The 23,737-nt window shown below is 40.6% G+C and overlaps 1 protein-coding gene across 1 annotated transcript in view; it reads left to right on the plus strand.

The window, feature by feature from the left end:
* pkd1a (polycystic kidney disease 1a) overlaps positions 1 to 22,003 on the plus strand; it is a 111,157-nt gene extending 89,154 nt beyond the window's left edge. The window contains exons 37-56 of the mRNA XM_084716039.1: positions 201 to 371; positions 460 to 603; positions 800 to 1,010; positions 1,114 to 1,240; positions 1,346 to 1,456; positions 1,721 to 1,770; positions 2,602 to 2,819; positions 4,055 to 4,133; positions 4,269 to 4,384; positions 5,879 to 6,081; positions 7,628 to 7,822; positions 8,506 to 8,645; positions 9,017 to 9,147; positions 9,432 to 9,534; positions 9,744 to 9,869; positions 11,027 to 11,198; positions 14,340 to 14,630; positions 15,406 to 15,540; positions 19,495 to 19,821; positions 20,361 to 22,003. Coding sequence (XP_084572165.1) covers positions 201 to 371; positions 460 to 603; positions 800 to 1,010; positions 1,114 to 1,240; positions 1,346 to 1,456; positions 1,721 to 1,770; positions 2,602 to 2,819; positions 4,055 to 4,133; positions 4,269 to 4,384; positions 5,879 to 6,081; positions 7,628 to 7,822; positions 8,506 to 8,645; positions 9,017 to 9,147; positions 9,432 to 9,534; positions 9,744 to 9,869; positions 11,027 to 11,198; positions 14,340 to 14,630; positions 15,406 to 15,540; positions 19,495 to 19,821; positions 20,361 to 21,398 — 4,088 coding nt within the window. The 3' untranslated portion in view covers positions 21,399 to 22,003. The remainder of the gene's footprint in view (positions 1 to 200; positions 372 to 459; positions 604 to 799; positions 1,011 to 1,113; positions 1,241 to 1,345; positions 1,457 to 1,720; positions 1,771 to 2,601; positions 2,820 to 4,054; positions 4,134 to 4,268; positions 4,385 to 5,878; positions 6,082 to 7,627; positions 7,823 to 8,505; positions 8,646 to 9,016; positions 9,148 to 9,431; positions 9,535 to 9,743; positions 9,870 to 11,026; positions 11,199 to 14,339; positions 14,631 to 15,405; positions 15,541 to 19,494; positions 19,822 to 20,360) is intronic.
* Positions 22,004 to 23,737: the final 1,734 nt, after the last annotated feature.

Genomic DNA, 23,737 nt, shown 5'->3' on the forward strand with positions numbered 1-23,737 from the left:
TGAGTCTGCTCAGAGCGGAGAAAGAGACCGAGATGGCAATGAAACCGTTGTGTCCCGACCTCAGAGTCTGCATGCAGTAATAACTGGGGGCTATACACCGCTGCCTCACAGGCTGAAGCCCAGAAACATCTCGAGAGAGTCTCTGCAGAGTTCAGAATTTGTGGAAATAGTTAATGTAATGAGTTTCTCTGTCCCTCCAGGCACCACGGCTCATGTGGGAATCAGTTTGTATGGACGAGAGAGCCGCAGTGGACACCGCCATCTTGACAGCAGAGGGGCTTTCACACGCAACGCCCTAGACATCTTTCATATTGCCACGGATACCAGCCTGGGCAGCGTCTGGAAACTACGAATTTGGCATGACAACAAGGGTACTGATTCATACGCAACCGAGATGTGTGATCACAAAGAGTTTAACCAGCTGATATTTGAACACACTTCTTTATGACCGTCCCTCAGGTCTGTCCCCGGCATGGATGCTACAATACGTCTTGGTCAAAGACTTGCAGACAGGAAGTAGCTACTACTTCCTGGTTGAGGAGTGGCTGTCAGTTGACAACGAGAGAACGGACGGACGGGTAGAAATTGAGGTGGAGGCCTCAGGTAAGAAACTACAACCTAATCATCCATAATAATAAGCTTCAGTTGATGGTTGTTGCCTTTTTGCTCACTCTTACATGAGAGCAGGCATACGTCACATCCCTGACTTGAGAATGGCCACACCTCTCTTTGGGTGAAAACAAGCACAGTAAAAGTACAGGCAAAGTAAAGAGTAAAGTACCCTTCCTGTTTCCTTCAGAGGAGGCTGTGCTTCGCCAACTGCCTCGCCTCCTGCGGTGTGAGTTTCAGAGGGCGCTGTGTGAGAGTCACCTGTGGCTGTCGCTGTGGGAAAGACCCCCCCGCAGCCCCTTCACCCGCTTGCAGAGAGCCACGTGCTGCACTGTGCTCCTACAGCTCTTTTTACTGGCCAACTCGCTGTGGTACAGCATTGTGGTGGACAAGAGATACAGGTACAGGAATGTCTTTTTCTTCCCCATCCACCTGCCTTTGTGTTCACATTACCACAACTACTGGTGATTTATTCCGACATTTGAATGCCATCCTGTGCTGCAGCCCGCAGGCCGTGGCGAGGTTTGCTTCATTAAATGGAGAGACGGTGGCAGCAGGTGTGGTGACCTGCCTGATTGTCTACCCGCTCTATCTGCTCGTCTTCACGCTGTTCCGAATGAGCCGCAGCAAGGTAACACAAAACCGCCCCAAACTATAACACAATCTGTTATTTTTTTTACTTCCCAGTGGACAAATAAGATGCTGAAAATGTTTTCTTTGTGTGTGTGAATGTTAGTGTGTGTCTGTGGAGCAGGTTCCACCACAAGTGGACCAGGAGTCTGTGGAGATTGATGACTTCCTGGACAACTCCATGGCCGGGAGTTCCTTCCTCTTTTTTAACGGCGAGGTAAAGTCTCACAGGAAAAGGCTGGAGTATAAAATTGAATTCAGATGCCTTAATCTATTTTTTAGTTTATCGTTGGAATCAATATTAAATTCAAATAAATCCCATGGTTTTTCCAGTCTAGTGATTACTTAAAATAAATATGAACTGTGCAGTCAAGCAAGGAAACATTTTTTTGTTTTTCCCTTGTGAGATCATTAGTGTCTCTCTTCCTCTCTCTCTCTATCTATCTATGCTACCATCCATCCATCCATCTCTGTTCCTCAGACCAACTCAGAGGAAACCAACGTGGATTTGCCCACTCCGTCAACCAAAAGGCGAGTTACTCAGTTGCCATGACAGTACTTGTAGATAATGCATGACTTTATGAGTGCCAAGTGAACTATAATTGCCAGCTGTCAGAGGAAGTGAGGAGAATAGAGAACAGAAAAATAGACAGCATAAATGGAAAAAAAAAAAAGCGGATGAAAAAGTTAGTAATTTTGAGCAAGTTCAAAATTGTTTTTGTATCAGCCTTTCTGTGATTTCCATTTCATCACAAAACAGCTATGACTCCAAAAGCCAGAATTTTCCACTGTTATTGAAACAGCAACATCATCCCCTGAGATGCTTCACTGTTTTGTTGGCTTTTAGAGAAACAGAAACAACTCTGACAATGTTTAGAGTTATAAAGGATTTAAAAAAAAAGAACAATGACATAGTCAGGAATGATAAAAGAAATAAACATACCTGAATAAATGAAAATAAATACATTTTGGTTATTCCTATATTTGTGTACATATATACATATATTTATTCACATACATCTACATTTATGTATTTATTGATTTAGTTATTTAATTTTACTTTTATTTATATATTTCTACATTTATTTTTTTATGTGTCTGTATGTTAAATGAGTGAATGGTCCTAACATCAGTCTGAAGCAGGACTGAGGTAGGACCACCTACACTATTAACATACAGACACATAAATACATAACTAAATACAAGTAGAAATAAATGAATAGATAGATAGAAATGTATTTATTTATTATTTATTGATTGATTGGTTTATGCTTATGTCATTTTTTTGTCCTTCGTATAGGGTAACTGTGTCATTTGCTGATGTCACAGTGCATAACAAACATTTCTCGCTGTGTGTTTCAGTGTGGAGAGTTGGGGCATGGCAGAGGAGGAGATGGAGGAGGACAGGGATTGGCCGGAGCTGTTGAGTGATGTGTCTGTGGTGGGAGGGGCGGGGCATGGGGCAGGGCTGCCCAGGCTGAAGCGGGGTCAGGGGAGCAGGCACCTGGGCGTTGACATGACCTTTAACCCCGATGACGAGGAGGGGACTGACCAACGCAACAAATACTTCACCTCCTCAGGTAACCAGAGCAGGGAAGCTTTTAAACCAGGTATTTAAACTGTATTAGTTTACTGAGTGCATTTAAGGGTAACTTGTCCCATGTCTTTGTGTCTAAGTGACTAATGGGGTCAGCATTTTTTTAAATTGGTCCATTATTGAGCAAAACAACATAATGCTTCAGGGCAACTGTGTACTTTCATACTAAGTCCACTAAAAATGTTTGTCTTTGCAGCTGACAGGCTCAGAGTGTTGTTGACGTGTCTGACAATATTATGGAGAGGATCCCTACAGAGATAGACCTTTTTTTAAAGAGTAAGATACGTTTTGTTTAACCAGGAACAGCTGTTTTCTTGGCCTCGATCAATTCACCGGACTTCCTTTGCATAAAAGTTTTATTATAGTCATCTTCGACTTCATTCAAATTAAAAAGAATCAAAATAAAACTCACCAAGAATGTCTTGGCTTGTCTTTCCACTGTTCCATAAATCAGCAACTTTGGTTTGGCTGAAATAAACCCTTAAATCACAGTGGAAATGTGGAGAGTGGAGCAAGAAGGAGGTTGAACATCAAAGAATCAGCAGGGAGAAATGGCGTGTACAAACAAAATATTTTCACATTTATGTCGCTGAAAAAAGGGGTTTGCTTCGACCAAACAACCAGAGCTGGTGATTGTTGGAACAGTGGGGAGATGAACCAAGGCATTTTAGTGAATTTTTATTGTTACTGTTAAGTTTGAATGAAGGTGAGGATGATGATAAAATTGCCATTTCTGCAGTGGAAGTTTGGTGAATTTGGTGAGAGCAATAAATCAGTTGTGTCTGGTTAAACAAAGTCTTACACTTTAAAAAAAAAAATCTATCTCTGTACAGATCCCTTCTATAAGATATGATATGATATGATATGATGTAATATAATATAATTTGAATAGAATAACAATCTGTTTGTCAATGCCAAAAACAAAACTTTTAGTGAATGCTCTTTGATGATGCACAGTTGCCGAGATGTTTTTATGTTGCTGGATACAAAAACATCAGCATCAGCCACCAGTCAAATGCTGGTAAAATATGACAGTGTCTGGTACATTGCTGGAAAATTCATCCGTCACTGCTAATAAATGTTCACATTTTAAAGTTCATTTTCGACTCTGGTCCAGGTGGAAAAATACAGAAGCTACCCGAAGCATTTGGTTGTTTTATTACAGTGTCAGTGTCAAACCAGAGTTCTGAAGTCTAAACTGTTGCTTTTCACCAACAGACGAGGATCTGATCAAACACATCCTGACAGATGGACAGAACTTCTTTCCTCAGGCAGATGAAAGTGAGATGGCTGACCTGTAAGTTTGATCTTTGAACATGAGATTTGATCATTTTTCACTGTACTTTTATGAAATGTGAAGGATTCACTAACCTGACCTAACCATCCATTGCCATTGTGTGTGTGTGTGTGTGTGTGTGTGTGTGTGTGTCAGGTCGAGCATTTTAGGAGATAAGACTGAAGTGATTCTCCTCCAGAAGCTGAATGAGCCTCTTCCTCTTGAATCTGTGAGAAGAGACCCACCAAAAACCGCTTTCACCTCAAACACAGGTGTGTTTAGTGTGTGTGTGTGGGTGTGTGTGTGTGTGTGTGTGTGTGTGTGTGTGTGTGTAGGCATTCTGTATAAATATATTTAAGATATCAATCAAAATCCATCCTAGCCCTCAGTGCCTGCATTTATCAATCTTAAAGAATCACACTTGACAGAGAAAGAGAAAGAGTTCTCCTTCTGCAAAATTGATTGTTCTTCCTGCATCCAGTGATGTCACAATGGTGTAATTGACGTTACGGAAGAACTGCAGGCTATTTTAACACAGCTTTCTAGTCTCCGCCTCTTGGTAGCCAACAAAGTAATAGCTATAAGTTAGGGTGTTGATACACCCTTCTGGATGTCAGAAGTCCACATGCAATGCATCCTGGTACATGTAGGCTCCCAAGAAGGAGAGTTTTTTTGTTCAATACACCTCACACTGAGAAACTTATTGCTTCAATGGACTACCATTTACCATCAACACTGACTGGACCTTCACATGTCATTTTTACTATTTTAAGAATGCTATCACAAGTGATAATTTCAAAAGAAGTTGGTTGTATTTGTGTGACATTCTTAATACCTCGACGAGCAATAAATGTAAAATTAACAAAAAACAAATATAATAATAATAAATTAAATGAGAATAAATAATAGAAAATTGGTTATTTTATCAAACAAAATGGCAGAAAGCTCTTTGTTGTCAATTGTAAATTGAAGGCAGGTGCAAAAAATCTGCCCTACGCCAAGTACATAACATCTTTAAATCCATCACAACAACAAAGTCATTGTGAAAGATTTCCAAATTTGACTTAAAAGGGCATCAGTAAGTTGTTTTACTCATAGATCAATGATGTGCAAGCTGTCCTAGCTGTTCGAGGTTTTTACAGACCACATAAATCTTTGTTCATAGGATAAAAAAACTCTCATTAGGTAAAGAGCAAAGTTTGGGAGGATGAGTAATGCATAAGGCTGTTACTTTTACTCAGTAGTGGCAGCTGTGCATCTGGATATATATGCATCATGCTTTCATTTTGCTGCCTGAATCTTTAATAAGCAAAACAAGTCCTGTGTTGTCAGAGAAAAATACTAATTCAAAAGCTACTCTTATCTCTGCACCAGGTCCGAAGTTTTTAAGACATCGTTTATTCTTCTTTGGGGAACTCGATTGATTTGTTAGTAATGTTATTCATTAAATAGACTCGGGAGTCTCTGTGAGGGCTTGACTAGAATTTTCTTTGTGAAGTGCAAAATGACCTTCAGAGACATAATGCGTCAGAAAAGATAATTAAAATGCAAATTCCTTGCATTCAAATAGTTAATATTGTGAATTTGGTATTGATACACTCTCAGAAGTCTCTCTATATTTTACTTTTTATTTATTACTTGATCATTGTGCTGTGTTTGATCTCTGGGAACTTCATCTCATCTCTACTCTTTTCATCTCACTTTTCTTTATCAGTAATTCCTTTCACAAAGTTTTTTTTTTCCAACCCTTCCTCTACCGTCTCCAGTCGTGACAGATGTGTGTCGCCCCAGACGGTTTCCTCCCTGGTGTGGACGTGCTGCCCTGTGGGGTAGCTGGGTGGGGATCGCTCTCGCCAGTGGTGTTTCCATTTGGGCGGCCCACGATTTCAGTCAGAGCGTGGCGATGATGTGGCTCATCTCCTGTTTTGCCAGTTTCTTGTGCTCCTGCCTCCTGTTGGAGCCTATTAAGGTACACACACATTTATTCTCAGAGATTCCAGTTTACCAAACACACATACTCTTTTTTAAATTCACATTGTATCACATGTATTTTTAAAATATAAAGCTACTACACAGAACTTTCATACTGTGTTGATTTTGGAGGCCCCTGTGGACAAAAGCTATAGTGTTTCTTCTGCTATGACCACAAAAGATAACATCAAAAATGAAATTATGTAAATAAAAATCTCCTGGGTCTTTTTAACTGGCTGACATAACTTTTGAAAAAGTAAACACAGGCTTGTTTCATCTGATTTCAGTGTACTCTGTAGGTATAAGCCTGATATCGCTCACTTGTTTCAGGCGGCATCGCAGTATCCGCTCTTCTTTGTTTTCAAAATCCCTGATAAACAACAACAACCTCTGAGCTAGAAACCTACCAGCTGAAAATGGTAAATTAGCATCTGAGTTGCTAAGGGTACAAACCTAAAAAAAACTTAACGAGATAGTACATTCAATTGGAACTCTTGAAATCGTAATTATGACACAGAAGTTGTCAATAGCATGTTGTGAACTCAGAACTAACTGAAAACTTCCAGTTCATAATGTCATGAACACGACATGAGGAGGGTGTTCAGGTGGGCTCATTTCATAAACGCAGTAAACATAATAAACGCAACCCCATTTGAATGCACCATTACATTGTTTGCTAGCTAGTCATATGGAGGCATCAGTGTTGAACTGGGACTGTTTCATAGCCATTATAACCAATATTTTTTTATTAACGATGAATCAAATGACTGTGTAACTTGATAATTAGCTGTATTACTAGACTCTACAGTCTGGTGATACAGCTCCTCAGAGCATTTCAGCTGATTGTTTTGATTTTTTACGACCTACAACTGAAATGATTAACTCTCACTGCTCCCATCAACCCCTAGTCTGACTCACTGGATGTACTGTACTGTTTAAACCTACCATTGGTCACTTGTTTCAGACAGCATCATGGCATCCACTGTTTGCATTTTTAAAGTCCCCAGGAAACAACAACTACCTCTGAGCTAGCGTGTTGAAAATTACAAATGAGCAACTTGGCTGCTAACGCTATTTTGCAGGGGCACATCGTCATTGCATCCTGGGCTTAATGTCGCCCAAGACGATTGTGATTGGCTTAAAGAAATATAAACGGGCTAAGGTGTCTTTTCACCATAGCACCAATAGCAGAATAATTATGTGCAGAGCCAGACCTTTCTCTAACCCTGAGCGCAGTGGAGGTCTGGCTGTGCAAGACTTATCAACTCCATTTAATCTTTATTAATGAGTGATTCCACTGATGAAGAGACAGTGTGTGGTGTTACAACTTAACCAGGAACATTTTTTGAGCAACAGTATGAAACTCTTCAGAATTCAAAGTATGCTGGCAGTTTTTCTTTGTTTCTGAAAAACTTGAACACACTGTGCACACCTGAAATATTCTTTTGACCAAATCTCCATTTAGCTGTGGTCATGCTGACCATCCACAATGGAGGTTTGAAAGAGTCTCCAAACCCCAACAGCTCTTGCTCTCTGTCCCACAGGTGTTGTGTGAGACAGCCTACTATGCAGTGTGTGTGCGCCGCCTGCGTCCAGAGGACCAGGACATCCTGGTGGAGTTCCCCCGGGTGGAGAGAGTGGTCCAACGGGTCCCCAGGGTGAGACCGCCACAAGGCTTTGCTCTGTCTCAGGCTCGACACCAAGCTCGCAAAGTCCACATGTTGCACACCATGCTGAAGGTGAGTCAGAAAGGGATGGACAAGGCTAGAGCCATGATTTTGTCTCTATGACAGTGTTGCATCAGCATAGTTTAATTTAATCTAAGAGTAATTCTCACCAAAATTTAGCAAAACTACGTTTAAAATGAGTAAATCCAGATTTAAAATTGAGCGGAGCTCTGTTGCACAATTAAAAACAAATATATATTTAGTAAATCCAAATGTATTGATGTATCCAGAATTAAAGAGAATTTAATCAATGTTTTGAAGCTTGTCTACTCAACACAAAATAAACAGCACATTAAGGATGGAAGTGCCTGTCAGCGACTGGCAGACTGTTTTAACAGATCAACTAAAGTAAAAGAAAGAAGAGACACAAAACTAAACTCAACTGGGTTGAGATTGTCTCTTCACTTTCTCTGAGGAACTAAGTATAAAATTAATATCTGAGTTTAAAGTTTTGGTGCAACAGAATTAAATTTAATCTACTCAGAGTAAAAACTAAACACAGGTTTAAAGAGAAGATTTCATTATTTTTTTCTTAAATCTTAGCTAGTTTTAAAGTTTGGTGCAACATAATTTAAAGTTAAGCCATGATTTAATTCCTGCTGGTGCATCTCAGTCTGTATCCTCACTATGTTTTTGTTGACATTTAGAGCTCGATTTCCTGTTGGTTAACAGAATTGTTTTTTTCTCATTTACAGAATTTCCTGGTTTACATGTTTTTCCTGTTGGTGGTTCTGCTTCTCAACTACTCTGACTCGGCCAAAGACACACACAGCCTGAGACTGCGCACTCAGCTGCAGCGAGCACTACACACACCTGAGTACCATAACATTAGCAGGTACACACACACACACACACACACACACACACACACACACACACACACACACACACACACAGAGGTAGAACCTCAGATGGAAAATTGACCATAACTGAAAATGTTATGGGGGTCCAGTCGATGGGATTTTTTATGAAAAATTTTCCTATTTTTTATTTTCTTCTGCTGAAAATAAAATCTCATTTTTCAAGGGTGTTTTTAATTTAATTTAATTTGTTTTCATTTTTAATTTAATTGAAAACAAAACAGAATGCAATGATTTTCTTCTATTCAGTACAGTACATTTTATACAATGTCCCAACTTCTTTTAGAATTGGGTTTGCATATATATATTTATACATTTTCAAATATCCTTTATTTATTTCTTTTAGCCGAGATGATGTTCTGATGTGGCTGAATGAATCCCTGTTACCACGGCTACTGGACGACTCCGCCCTCTTGAGAGACACAGGAAGTGTGTTACTTGGCACACTGAGGCTCCGTCAAATCCGTGACACACAGGGTGAGACTGAAATGCGGTTGCTGTTTTTTCCTTTGTTGTGAACTTGGTGGGAGCTAAATATTTAAATAGACTGTTGCTTCACTAATCCGACTGACAGAAACCCTCACTAACTTATTGAGTCTGTACACATGAAAAATAGATATTTTGGATTTTTCTTTATTTTTTTGTGACTGTCTTTCTTTCAATAATATTGAGTCAAGTGCATGAAGTTTTTAATGTTTAAAATCAACATCTATTTCCTCATGTCAACCTGATCTTGTTGAAACTTTTTTTCCTGTTTGCAGGTGGTTCCAGGGCAGAGGACAGTGTTCGGGGGAAGGGCTGGCTTACATCTCCAACTGAAGACGCTGAGAATTTCACTGCTTTTGGAGCTAGACACACAAACAGGTACGAAAAAGACTGGAAAGAATCACATTCATTTTGCAAGAGATTTGTGGAGTTTTGACAAAATGGTTCACTCTTCGGTTTTGTGTTCAAAGTTTTGACAAACTGAACTTTAGTTTCAGGAAATGTTTGAAACTTCTGTTGGGAAAAACCTCTTCAATATGTCAGTGTTCTCTGCTCTCCTCTGTGTCTCCTCCCACTCGTCTTTCTAGGGCGTGGCGCTCAGGTCAGATGGAGGTGAATAACAGCGGAGATGTTGTCCACGAGCTGAAGAGAAGTCTGGACGAGGCCTCCTCCTCCTTACAGCAGCTGCAACAGCAGCACTGGCTCGACTACAGGTAGTGAACACAGAAATACAGGACTGAAAATAGTGACTTTAATGGAACTTTATGACACTCGGCTTGTGGTGCTCAAAGCACAGAAACAATATGTCTTGAAAACTCAACAGCAGTGTCTCTTTCCAGATATCCTGAACCGGTCGTTTAATATAATCCTCAGACCTTGTTGTCACCTTGTTATGTAGGAACTACTTTCTTTCTGCAACTAGTTTCATTTTACGAGAAAGAAAGTGGTGCTTTAAACACCATAAGCTGAGTGAAAATTAGTTCCATTATATTAGAGAGAACGCAGACGTCTCTTTGTACGATATATCCAAAACTCTGCAGCTCACACCAAAACCTTCTAGATTAATAAAGAAAAATATGTATGTGTATGTTTTGATTTTGCTGTGATCTGTCCCCAAAAAACATGTAAGTGCATTGATGGATATAAAATGTAAAAACACAGGTCAAGGCAATAAAATCAGTAGAAACAGTGTTTTGTGGCATTATAATCCTTTCCCTCTGTGTATTACAGTTTATATAGCTTTATTTTTTATGTTTTAAAAGATGAGTTTGCACACTGATCTCACTGGCCAGTCTAAAAGTTCAGGGGCCAGATGCAAGGGAATAGAAATCAGTCACAATTTCACAATGATGGAATAAAACAGAATCATGTGTACTTGTGGCATCATAAATCTGGATTTTGATTCTCCCTGAAGTGCAATTTGTTTTGCAGCCTGCAAGTCATTAAAAAGTTGAAAACATTAAACATAGAAATAAAAGATAGAACACAATCCAAAATAAAATGTGCTAAGAATATGGGCTGACCTCCAACAATTGTTCTGTGAATAATAACTGATGGTATAAACAATACTTTAATCCTGTTAATCCCACATTTGGTTTTAGGTTGCATATATTCAGATGGGAGCAGCTAAAAGTCAATAAAAAGTGGGTGGTGGAGGCCTCTGACAGCACACTTATATGTGTCCTTTGAACAAAACTAAATCAGTACTTTTCATCTCTCATATGAAATAAAACTGATCCATCTTAAATAAGATAAATAACATATTAAAGTTGGTTCCAAAACAGAGAGGGAACCAAAACAGGAAGTGAAATATCTTGACTCCTGATCTTATCGTTATCCATTAAGTGTGTATTTGTGTGTGTGTTCACAGGACCCGTGCTGTGTTTGTGGAGTTTTCGCTCTTCAACATCAACACAAACCTCCTGGCTGTCTTCTCCTTCCTGTTTGAGTTTCCAGTTTCTGAGCGTGCCCAGTCCAGCTTCGACCTCCTTGTCATTACTCTGTGGCCAATCACAGGCCTGGACCTGCAGCTCCTTCTCATGGTAACTTCTCTGATACTGTCAATAATCACAAAACCTTCCTACCACTGAGCTACACCAGAGGCCTGTACTATAAAACAGGTTCAACATACCCAGGGAGTCGTTTAGTTATCTGGCTTTCTAACAAATGTAATCATGCTAAGCAATCACACGATGCTGGTTATCAACTCGGTTTCCCAGGGTTTCCTAATCTAGACATGAGCACCAGGGATTAATATTTTTTCCGAAAATGAGACTTTTTCTGTTCCGGGAAGAGAAGCCAATTTTCCCGGGAATCCCAGGAAATAAACTTTTTTTTTTAAGGCATAACTTCAGCTAAGCCTTGGTCATTTCAGGCAACAGTTAATGCAACAAGAAGAATTACGCATATATATGATCCTTTTTTGACCTTTCTTGTGTACTATTTTGATCATTATTAAGACAAAGAACACAGTTTATGTCCATCATCATTAGAATTGATATAAGCTTCACATCCAGCTTAAACTTTCTTATATCTGCTGCTCGACTGTGACTGCCAGAATTATGAAATGCCAAGTTTATTTTCTGTGATATGTCTTTTGAGAATAACAATGTCATGAAAGTGATATTTTACAAATTTTCATTATATAAACTAATGAAATTCAATAAAGCGAGTCATTTGGTGTTTTCTAAGCCATTCTATTAAACAAAGTATTATACAGCCTCTCTGCTGGGGCGAGCCGAGGCTGCGAATGTGAGCTACCTTCATCAGATGAATTCAGTGAGTCAACTGTACTACGGTATTGGCGTAATCACAAGGGTCAGCCTGCAACAGAATGAATTTGATGGGCCAAAAGGCGTTACCATACTACCTGCTGTACAATAGAGGTGCAATTGTACAAGGTCAAACTCAGAGCATGTATGTGCTTTGTGTTAATTAATGGTTTGTGTTGCGTTTTAGCGGCACACAGCAGGTACACACACACACATATCTGCTGCATGTTTTATGACAGTAAACTGTTGGCCTACATTTTTCTGAGTATATTTGAATGTGTTCTGTGTTTTAAAAAGCTAAATAAATAAAACATCTTTTCCCTGTTTCCCATCATTATATTTCCTGGGAAATGGGAAACGGTCTTGATTAGATTTCCTGGGAATCCTGTTTCTCGGGATTAAACCCTATAATGAGCATGTACACACGAACAGGCCGGTTTTTGCTGCATCTGACTAATTGCAACACGGACAACTCTACTGACAGCAGAGCAGTATGTTTTACAAATGAAGAGCAAACAATAATATTAGATAAATCTGAAGAAGTACGCTATTAAAACCAGACTAAAAAACAACAGCTGCAGCTGACAGATGCAGGAAGGACAGTTGACAAAAAAGGGAAAAAAATCACAGTCTGTGATAATAAAACATCCATTTTATAAAAAACTTTTAAGGATACACTAAAATATATATATAACACACAACATTAATCACAAAATTAGAGGCAATTGGAGTTGTAAACAAATAGTCATATAACCACTGCTCCATCATTAGGGCACATGTAGATCTGACTGTGGCTGCAAGTTGATTTATCGGTCGATTGTTTTATTGATTAATAGATTAACAGTTATTTGTTTTAAAATGCTAGAAAATCGTGGAAAATGTTGACCAGATGGTGTCCTCAAATGTCTTGTTTTACTCACAACCCAGAGATATTAAATCTACTGTCTTAGAGGGATAACGAAACAAAAATTATTTACATTTGAGAAGCTGAAATCAGAGAATTTTCATAGAAAAATCACTCAAATATTATAAAGTAGCTGGCAATAAAGTTAATAATCAACTAATAGTTGCACTTCTAAATCTTTGCATAATTATATTTGTGCATTCCATTAAAGTAATGTATTGCTTGGATGTATTCTTATGGCGTGTGAGACAATTTTAGCTTGAAGTCTCTGCTGGTGTGCATCAAAACAGCTGCTTCTATTATGTTCTCTGCAGAAGGGGAGCCACACCACACTGTGACACTTCTCGTCACAGCCCCACTTCCAGCATCGCTGCACTGGAAACTACACACTTTTTCCCTGACAGAGAAACAGATATTTTGTACTTCAGTACAACCTTGGCCCAACCACAGACATTATTTACTGCTTTTCACTGTGGTTTTAACTCCACTTGTGCTCCAGCTCTACTCTCTTCTTGTCTGTGATGGCTGCACCCTGTCTCCCCATGCAGCAACTGAACTTCCTCCCTTCACCTCTGTCTCTCGTGTGTATAAAACAATGGAGAGACCAGAGCCCCTTACACATCTGCTGCTTGTTTTGACTTGGCTTGACTCGGCTTGACTCGGCATGTCAGCCCAACACAACAGGGATTTGCATCTCAGCAGCTACCGAGCCCTGTGTCCTTGAACTGATAAACGCTTGTCTTTCATCTGTGGACGTTTCATTTCCTATAAATTCTTGACAATGTCCCCTGTTGTTTTGTCATTTAAATGTTTTTATCATGAAGCAGCAAAATCAGGAAATGCTCGGTTTTCATCAGCAGCAACAACACAACTCCTATCAGCTGAAAATAAACAAAAAAAAAAGTGAAAGAAAGCAGAGAAAATAAACTGTCAACCACAGACATTCAGTTAGAAGCTACAAACGTAGTGAGAGCTGAAGAGTCAGATGATTAACTGAACCTGTTAAATGATATATTTCTGAGTGAGACCCCTCTCTTCATAATATGGATACATGCATTTAGGATACTGCACCGGTTAGTCAGAGCGCAGTATGAAAAGTACTGAGGAACAAATAAGAAATAAATATAGAAACAGAATTCAAAGCTGTCTGTCTTATTAGTACAACTAGTATATCAGTAGACAAAGGATCTTGGTGATGCTCAGTGCTGTTTAATACATTTTTCAAGAGAATTGATTGGTCGGCAGATAGTGCTTTTATCCACGTTGATCTCTTACCTCAAACATTACTGGCTCTGGAGCAGGTTAGGTGTTCAGCATTTGTTACCATGGCAATGTACCCCGGTAAGAAGTGAACCACCGTGGTAGGACTGAAAAGTCAGGGTTAATCCTGAAAGTTACCACGCTAACCCCCTTCTTAGTACAGGGCTCTGATTCCTGTCCCCTGTCCTCAGCTTTGTTGCTTTGGCGACAGTCTAACCAGTTTGACGTTGTGGTTTTCTGTTTTCCAGATTGTCCTCCTCGCCCTGGTGTTGTATTTCCTGGTGCGGGGGATCTTGGGCTTCCTCAAAGAAGGCTATGTGTACGTGCTTTCAGCTTGGAGACTCTTGGGCATCTGCAAACTGGCTCTGGCAGCGTCTGTGTGCGGGCTGCACCTGAGACGCTGCACCATGGCCACGCAGCAGTGGGCGTCGTACCTGAAGCACCCGCGGGATGCCTTCACAGACTTCTACCCCCTGGCCAGACAGAGTCAGCTGTACTCAGTCATGTCTGCCTTGCTGCTGTTCATATTGGTGCTCAAGGTAAGAACATATTAAAGGGATAGTTTGGATTATTTGATGTAGGGTTGTATGAGGTACTGTGGACTGTGTCAGCAACAGACGGGGTCGCTCTCTCCAAACCAACCAAACTCCATACCAAAACCATTCATTTTACCTCACGAAGCACAGGAGTGCCTGGTTTGCCACTGCCCCGATTTTTTTACCTTGTTTTTGTCATTGTGTGACATCAGTGAATACAAACTATCCTTTAAAAACACAAGTCAGACAAAAACACAAATAAACTAACATGAAGACAACAGCAGACCAGAAACTCCTCGTTGTGTTCCTCGTAAAAATACTTCACCAATGAAGTTTGGTTAGTTGGATATTTGACCTTGGCTTTGGTTTGATGTTTGTAGTCTTGGTCCACAGTTCCCAGCTGTTTTAGAAAAGTTTTTAAAGATTCACGTCTTCAGTAGAAAATAGCCTTGGAGCTGAGAGCCACAGAGAGAGAGAGAGAGAGAGAGAGAGGGAAGTTGTTGAGAATTGAGAGATATGCTCACACGTTGCAGGATTTAGTCTTTTCATGTGATTTAGTGACAGGAAAATATAGAATTAAGAAAAGTATAGTATAGAATAGTATTGTAGTAATGTAAAGACAGCTGTTATAAAAATAGAAGTGGTGGCAAAAACTAAAGAAAATAAGTTGTGATGCCACAGAAAACAATTTGTCATTCTGTTTTTTATTTGCTTCACACTTTCTCAAACACATTTTTGTATTCTCTGACACCCCCACCCCCCACCCCCGCTCATCCAGGCGTCCCACCAGTTGCGGTTCCTCAGAGAGTGGGCTGTGTTTGGCAGAGCTCTGCGGCGCTCAGTCTGGGAGCTGCTGGGAGTCGCTCTGGCATTACTGCTGTTGATGCTGGCTTACTCACACACAGGACACCTGGTCAGACTTTTTCTCTTGTCTCTGTTCCTTCTGTTTTCCTCTCGCTGAGCCTCTCCCACACACACACACACACACACACACACACACACACACACACACACACACACACAAACGCACATACAAAACATAATGTCAGCTTAATGTACAAGTATCAAACCTCATCCAGCCCACGTGTTTGTTCACCTTTCATGCGTGGTTGTGTTAAGTCTGTTCAGAAAATTATTCATTGTCATGCCAACAATCATCTGTCTTCACAATGGCAACGGACAGAATTTCTATAAACCGTCACTTTAATGCAGACTGCTTCACAGCTTGGAGTATATTGACTGTGCTGCCAAACAGCTTTACTGAAGGATGACAGTATGACAACAAAGCAAAGTCATTTAGAGCAGAGGTTCTCTTTTTTCTGAGCCAAGGACCCCTTACAAGATAAAAAAATTACCCTGGACCCCCCAATGTAGGCTTATATATAAGCTTAAAGCATATTTTTACTTAGTTGTGTGAAGGAAGGAACAACACGAGAGAAATGTAGAGAAATTAAAGGGTGATTTGTGGGTGATGCCTGCTTGACATATATTAATTAAATTAAATTAATTAAAGGGACAGTTCACTCCAAAATCAACAATGCATATTTTTCCTCTGGCATGTAGTGCTGATTATACATCTAGAGCTGCCGAGTTTTGGGGATATCGGCAGTAGTGATGTCTGCTTTCTCTTGAATATAATGGAAACGGCAAAAAAAATAAATGTGAAAAATTCAACCCCAACCTTCTCTTTCTGGAAATTGTGGCCCAGTTTTTCAAGATAATCCATAGACTGTGTTGTGAGCAGTTTCATGTAGAAACTACTCTCTTTCTAGTTGAAAGAAAGTAGTTCTGGTAGATTCTACTGCAGAAAGAAAATAGTTCCTCCATGAAACTGCTCATAAAAAGGTCTGTGGATGATCTTGAATTACCGGGTCATGATTTATGGAAAGAGACACTGTTGTTGAGTATTTTTTTAGCACTTTGAGCACCACAAGCTGAACACCATCTAGTCTTGTTATGTTGGAGAGAAGGCAGACATCTGTACAGCCCATATAACAAGCCACACCAAAACAATCTAGATATATTAAAAGCACTACAGGTAAGAGGAAAAATATGTATTTTTGATTTTGGGGTGAACTGTCCATTTAAAAGATATAGATTGCTAAATTAGGTTTAAAATTTTAAATATAATTCACTGAACAATGAAGCCTTTGGTTAAATAAACTTAAATGTTTTTTGTATTGCATATCTTTATACTGTAATTTAAATAAATAAATCTTCACAATCCAGCACATAAATCAGCACAATGCCACAGACCCCTCCTCTGTGTCCCTGGACCACTGTTTTAGTGTATAAAATGTACTGTATAATGCAAGAGAAATTGTCTCTGCTGTATATATAATAACACAGTGTTAACTAACAGATCTTTTTTTAACTTTTTACTGTGACTCTTATTTAACAAGCATGTTCCCTTGAGATATAATCCATCTTTCTGAGAGAGTCCTGCCAAAATGGAAGCATAATTATATTACATGAATGAACATTATTGGAAGAAAGAGGAGTAACAAAAGGAGGAAAAACAGAAAAGGTATTTTATCACAATAATGTAGTAATTGAATTCATAATGATTAATCATTTTTTGCAACAAAGAAGCAAACAACTTCTTTTCACCAGCGAGCTCTTTTCTCCACAGAGTATCATTACCCACAGTTCAGAGTGCTTTGTACCATGAGTGATGGTTATTTTAAGTAGGAAAGTGTCAAACCTGGTTTTCAAAAAGTAGCTTTGATTTATCAGTCCACATCTGTGACCTATTTTCAAATTTAACTTTCTAAAATTCAGGTAAAGCCAGCAGCTGTGGAACTAAAAGAGAGAGAGAGAGATAGAGAGAACAGCAAATACTGTAGCAGACATCACGACACGTGTATGTCGCTGTGGACAAAAGCAAATGCTAAATGTATGTATGTATGTCACGTTAAATACCTGCAAATTAAATGATGTTCCCATCAGTCTCAGCTGAACTTTGGGTTTATAGAGTGCTGCAGGGATGATATATTTTAGTAGACTGACCTGTACGTTAGCATCGCTCCTGTTCCTCCGCAAAAAGCCAATGGGATTTGTCTACTGGATTTTGGATAAGTGCAGAATATAAACTCTTTGGTGAACAAAAATATGACACGGACACATTTTGTTCAGCAAGATAATCTTCTCAAACAAACACCACTTTTATGAGTTTTGAAGGATAAATGCAATCGTCACAAATAAAAAAAGCAAACATTAGGCTTTAAACGAACTTCATCATGGTCACGTGACTCAGCATCACCAAAACTGAGTGACTGGTGATCAGCGTAATGATGTTTAAAGTCCCCGACAACCTCTGTAGTCTTATTTAGCCACTTGTTAGCAATCACTTTTTTAAAGACACGTTAAAGCTTCAAAATTCACGAGTGTGGTATTTACTGATGGTTTTTTATGCCGTAGAACATGCCATGAAAATTTTTTCTTGCATGCTTGTGTTACCACCAAACTTACTTCAGGCAAATAACAAAAAATCCATTCAGAAATTCAACTCACCAGTAGTGCTAATATCCTAACTCATTTCTGGGTTTCGGACTCATTCCTGTAGCACTCTGTTGCTAATTTGCAAATGTTAGCATGCTAACACATTTAACTGAGATACTAAACTTGGTAAATATACCTGCCTGACATCAACATGATAGCACTGCGAATTTACTCATTTTCCACAGAGGCAGTTAGCATAAACATGTTAGCATGCTGACATGCTGCATTAGCATTTAGCTCAAAACACAGCTGTACCTCTGCTAGCATGAGCGTCGACTCTTTGATGTTTTTGTCCATTGGAGAAGATGTTTCATTACAGCACATGTTGGGTGCTTTAGGTTCAACTCTGGTATCTCTTTCTGTATGTCATCTGTCTTTCAGTTGAATATGTAGGTCTCACATCACTAGCTAATGCTTACAAAAATCTTGTGGGCATTAAAGGTTGAATGTTTATTACTTTTTCCAAAATTCTGACAAGTAAATCTAGATCACTCAAGACCCAGGAGCCAAATCTGGCCTGGCACCTAATAATAAGTGGCTTGCAAGAGCTTGCAAAGAATCTAATTTGCACAATACAGTTCTGTGCTGCTTTACGTTAACAGCCAAATCAATCATCAATTAATTGTTATCATTTCTAGGCCCAGGATGAATCAGAGTTTGACAACTCTGATCTAGATATTAAAAATCCAGAGTTCAGAAAATTTAAGCCTCTTAAGTACGGTCTGACATTGGTGTTATTTTATCTCCACTACATGTACAGGTTTATTACAGACCGTGAAGTGCACATGTAAGCACTTGATTATATTTTTGATTATTTTATTGGTTCACAAGCATCGACAGTAAAATTAATGGACGGAGCCACTGTGACTTCACCCATTATTTTGTGGACAACTGTTTTAAAGACTTGATTGTGGTCAGTTAGAAGGGAACCCCAAACCTGCGAAAGATCTTGCGACAATGATCTTTTTAACCCAAAACTCAATCTTTCCCTAACAGTGACCAGGTGGTTTTTATCCCTGAACCTACCCATATTTTTTAACCACAGCATTGTTACATTCTAAAATGTAATTAGTTGGCATAATGTGTCAGTGAAGAAACACGAATGAACCAAGAGTTTTACAAATCTTGGGTTTCTTACTAGACACAACCTGGTCACACTCCTTCTCGTTTTACAGCTAAAACAATACACTAAAACTTCTCTCTAAAACATTTTAAGCAAGAAATACTTCAGTGTAGCAACAGAATCTTGTTTCATGTTTGATCAGCACTGGCTAGTTTGACAGTTTGATCTGAGGTGTGTGAGCCTTGTTCTCTGTGAAGTACTGTGAGGAATCACAGAAAACTTTTCTTCTTCTGTCTCCTTCAGCTCTTCCACTCTGTCCTGGACGGCTACGGCAGCGTGAGCTCTGCCTGTCTGTCTTTGTTGGGTGCCAGTGGACGTGGTCTGCTATCATGGCGTCCCAGCTGGATGACCACCGGCCCCTCCAACACCATCTCCTCGCTGATGTTCCACGCAAGTTTCGCCGTACTTCGGCTGGTGTTGCTGTGGTTGGTTACTTCTGTGTTACTGAGGAACTATCGGCGCGCACGAGCCGAGTTGTACCGTCCAGCTGTGGATCTCCAAGACTACGAGATGGTTGAGCTGTTCCTCCGACGACTCAAGATGTGGATGGGACTCAGCAGAGCCAAGGAGGTACATTTCCTGTTTCATATTTACAGCTGCTGTGGCTATTTCAGGAACGAAACACAATAGTCCATTAGTGGTTATGTCTCTAGTACTACTTAAAGTGGCTTACAGTTTTTCTTAATTGTTAACACATGTTTTCTGAATCTTTGGCTCATTTTCTCAAAACTCTAAGCCCAAAACCACAAACGCAAAACTGCAAAACTCTAGCAGAGGCAAACAATGCATTCAAAACTGCTTTCTCACTTTCCAAATTGTTTTTGGCATCAAAATGACCCACATATGTTATAATATGAGTCAAGTTTTCTGGCAACCAACAACACACTCAACACAAAATACTACTTTCTTATCAGTAGGTTTATGCCCTTTGCATTTTTCTGTGTTACACTGCAGGTAGATGTTAAAAAAAAAAAAGTTGACTGAGGTACCAAGCTTGCTCAACCGTCATTGGGGCGCAGAAAAGGGGTGGAGCTTAGGAAGGGTCAATTGTGAAAAACTGCAGTCCTCACACTTTTCTTCTCTCCTTTCCTCCTTTATCCTCTCCTTAGTTCCGACATAAGGTGCGTTTTGAGGGCATGGAGCTGCCACCGTCCCGTTCGTCCTCCACCAGCGACTGCAAGTCCCTGTGCTTGCCGCCGCTGGATGGTCCTGACTCCCCTCCTACCCCGGACAGCGTTGACGCGGGCTCTGAGGCCTCGTGGCGCCCGGCCTCCTCCAGCCCCTGCAGCCTGACAGAGGCGCCGGGTATCGGCCTGGGACTCGGGCTCGGCCTGGGTTTGGGGCTCGGCCCGGGGGTGGTGATGGGTAGCACCAGCTGGAGGGAGAGAGCAGAGACTGAAGCCTCTCTGAGGAGGCTCCTCCCCACCCTTGATGCCCTGCTGCAACAGCTTGACCGTGTTACCATGGCAACAGAGGATCTGTACCACGTCGAGTGCAGGCTGGAGCGGGCCCAGAGGAAAAGGAGGCGTAGAGGGAAGGAGAGAGGAGGTGGCAGTGGAGGTCAGGGAGGGAGGAGCGAGGCGGGACAGAGAGGGAAGGTGGAGGACAAGGACTCTGCTGGGTGGAGAGAACGAAAGAGTGGCAAAGAAAAACACAAAGGGAGCAGGAAGGGGAAAAAGACGGAGAAAAATGAACTTCCAAACACTGCTGCCAACCCCAAAAAGACTCCAGTAGCCACACCCGTCCCCTTTTTAAAGCCCAGACCAGCTTCTGCCGCCACACATCCACCTGCTGCTCAGTCATCAGCCAAACCTTTGCTCAGTGCACTTCCGCCTACACCCGTCACAGACTCCTCCTCTCTTCCCGTCTCCTTAGCAAACACTCCCCCTTCCCACGTCACACTGCCCAAAACACCCACTGCACCTCCATGTACCCCTGCACCCACGCCTTCCTTACCATCTACGCCCATTAGCCGGGACTGGGACCCCCCGACAGAGAGAGAGACCCTCCCTGCCTCCAGCCTGTTCAACCACCCGGCTCACACCACCACTATTCCCACACGCAAGCGAAAACGCAAACCCCCACCCCTCAAAAACAAGGTGCACCCCAACCTAGATAGACACGGCCCTGGGCACTCCAAATCCTGAGGACTCTGGAGAGAAACAAAAGTGGAAGGTGGAGAAAAAGGAATGCAAGTGAATAAATGTTGGGTTAAAGACGAGAAGAGGGAGGGGGCAGCAGGTTTTGTCCCCAGGTGATCCTCTCTAAACCCAAGGAATGAAGAGAAAATCGTGGATCTGAAAGAAGAAGGATAAAGCAGTGGGCGGGAACAAGAAGAATGACAGAGACGTGCAGTTAGGGGCATTTAAAGATGAACAGAAAGCAATAAAATCAGACTTTGCAGGTTTTATTAGCAGTGATCCGTCCAAATCCCATTTCAGTTCTCGCAGAAACAAGGTGCAGGTCACCAGGCGCTAACTGAGCTGGTTTAGTCCGCCACATTCAGGTCAACATGCAAACCAAGAAACACTCCTGTTCCTTATTCCGCACCCCCCCCCCCGGACTAAACCTGATCCCATGTGACCCTGGAGGTTATGTGGGGTCACTGACAAGAGCACATAAGCGTGCTCACCTGAGGACTTAACCAACTGAAAGCAGACAATGCAATCAGTCTTTTTGTGTATCTCAGAAAGTTGTGTCCATTTCTCACTTATGTTGTCTGTCTACGTATTTTTTATATATATATATATATGTATAAAAAAAATTTTTTTTCCGGTCACCATGGGTACTTTTTGTGGCCTGTCTGAAACTAGTTATATTTTATGGACCCACAGATATACGCACATGCAGGTAAACACATGCAGAGATTAGAAATAACACTGTAGGCACAGATGCGCTAATTGTGATGTGCCACACACACACACAGCCCACAGATGTACAAGAATATCAAGCATACATGCCTCTGATATGTATAAAGATGGACGACATGACAGCCCCTCAAAAGTGAAGCCAAAACATCTCCTTGGCCCCCTGGTGGCTGGCTGCAGTATAACTCAAAAACCCCACCCCCTCCACGTTGACAGATGAGACAGGGGTCAAATAAGTTTTTTCCCAAAAATGGTTTCTGTCATTTTAGGCAGTTCTTATCACGCTGATGTTTGTTCAAGGGTTATTTTTTCTGTTTGGTTTTGATTGAGTTGCTTTAAAAAGGGTTTCATGTGTTTGTCAGTTATTTACCATTCATCATCCCTTTGTTCCTTTTTTTTGCAAATTACTTCATTCATGATAAATTAACTAATTTGGTGCAGTAACAGTAAGCGTACAAGTGCTAGTTATAGTTGCACAACGTTATTTTTTGGTTTAATTTTTGTACAGTGGGAGGAAGTGGAGTCATGTCATCCATCTTTATTTAGAGTTAGTAGTACACACACACACACACACACACACACACACACACACACAAACACTCACAAGGCTGTTGGGATCCCAGCAGCCAGTTTTTCAGGGTGCAAATAAAACCGTCCAGTATGGAGAAATGAAAAGGGAAACCACGAGTACCGACATGAAGGAGGTGTAGCAAGTAGTAGTAGCGCAGACCAAAGTAGCGTAGGAGTGCTAGCGAGAAGAGGGAAAGAGGAAAGATGATGCTCGGTGGAGAAGTTGTAGACTGTTGATAAAAGTTGAGGCTTTCATTTATAAAGTACTGAACACAAGTTCTCCCGTCATAAAGCTATAACGACTCCCAGTCTGACTATCTTTTCAAAATGTTTTTTTTTTTTTTTAAATGTGTTGTGTTTTATATGGGTTTGATTTAAAAGCACTTTTGTTCTGATGTAGACTGTTTCTTGGCGAGGTGTGGTGCAAAGTAATAAGCTTGGTGTCCTGAACCAATAGAGAAAGCTTCACTCATACTGTATCTTAACTATAAACGTCGCCAAAGCTTTCGCATCATCATTTATGCAGTTTTACCATGCCAAGTAATTCATTCATTCATTTTGTACTTAGCACTTTATTTCCTAATGGAGCTGATATCCGATGCCATATTTAACTTTCATGTGTCAAGTTTTCGTTTCATATCTTAACAGCTACATTATAGAAACCTCCTAGTAAGTATTATCAAGGTGTTGAAGCCATAGCTAGTAGTTGTGTTTGTACTTTTGTCTGCTCTTGTTTTTTTTATGTTGTATTTTCATCAGCATACATGTACGTACTTCCTGTGTCAAGTGGGCAGATCTCAGGGAACCCACCCTTTTCCCCAAAACCAGGAGAACCAAAAACTGGGGGCAAAGTAGGTGTTTTCAGTCATCTAGGGAAATGTTATGTTTTGTGGTTGAATTGTGCCACTGACTTTAGACTTCAGCTTCCTTCTTCTCTCAGCCAAAAAACTGGGAAGGTATTTGTCATTGCTCTGTTTTCATGGGTTTATAAAGGATATGAGAAAGGGCCGATGTTGCAGAGGTACTGACGGGCATACCAAATTGTGATT

This window comes from Lutjanus erythropterus, chromosome 3, assembly GCF_056507025.1.
Source record: "Lutjanus erythropterus isolate fLutEry1 chromosome 3, fLutEry1.hap2, whole genome shotgun sequence".
NCBI classification, from domain to species: Eukaryota; Metazoa; Chordata; class Actinopteri; order Lutjaniformes; family Lutjanidae; genus Lutjanus; species Lutjanus erythropterus.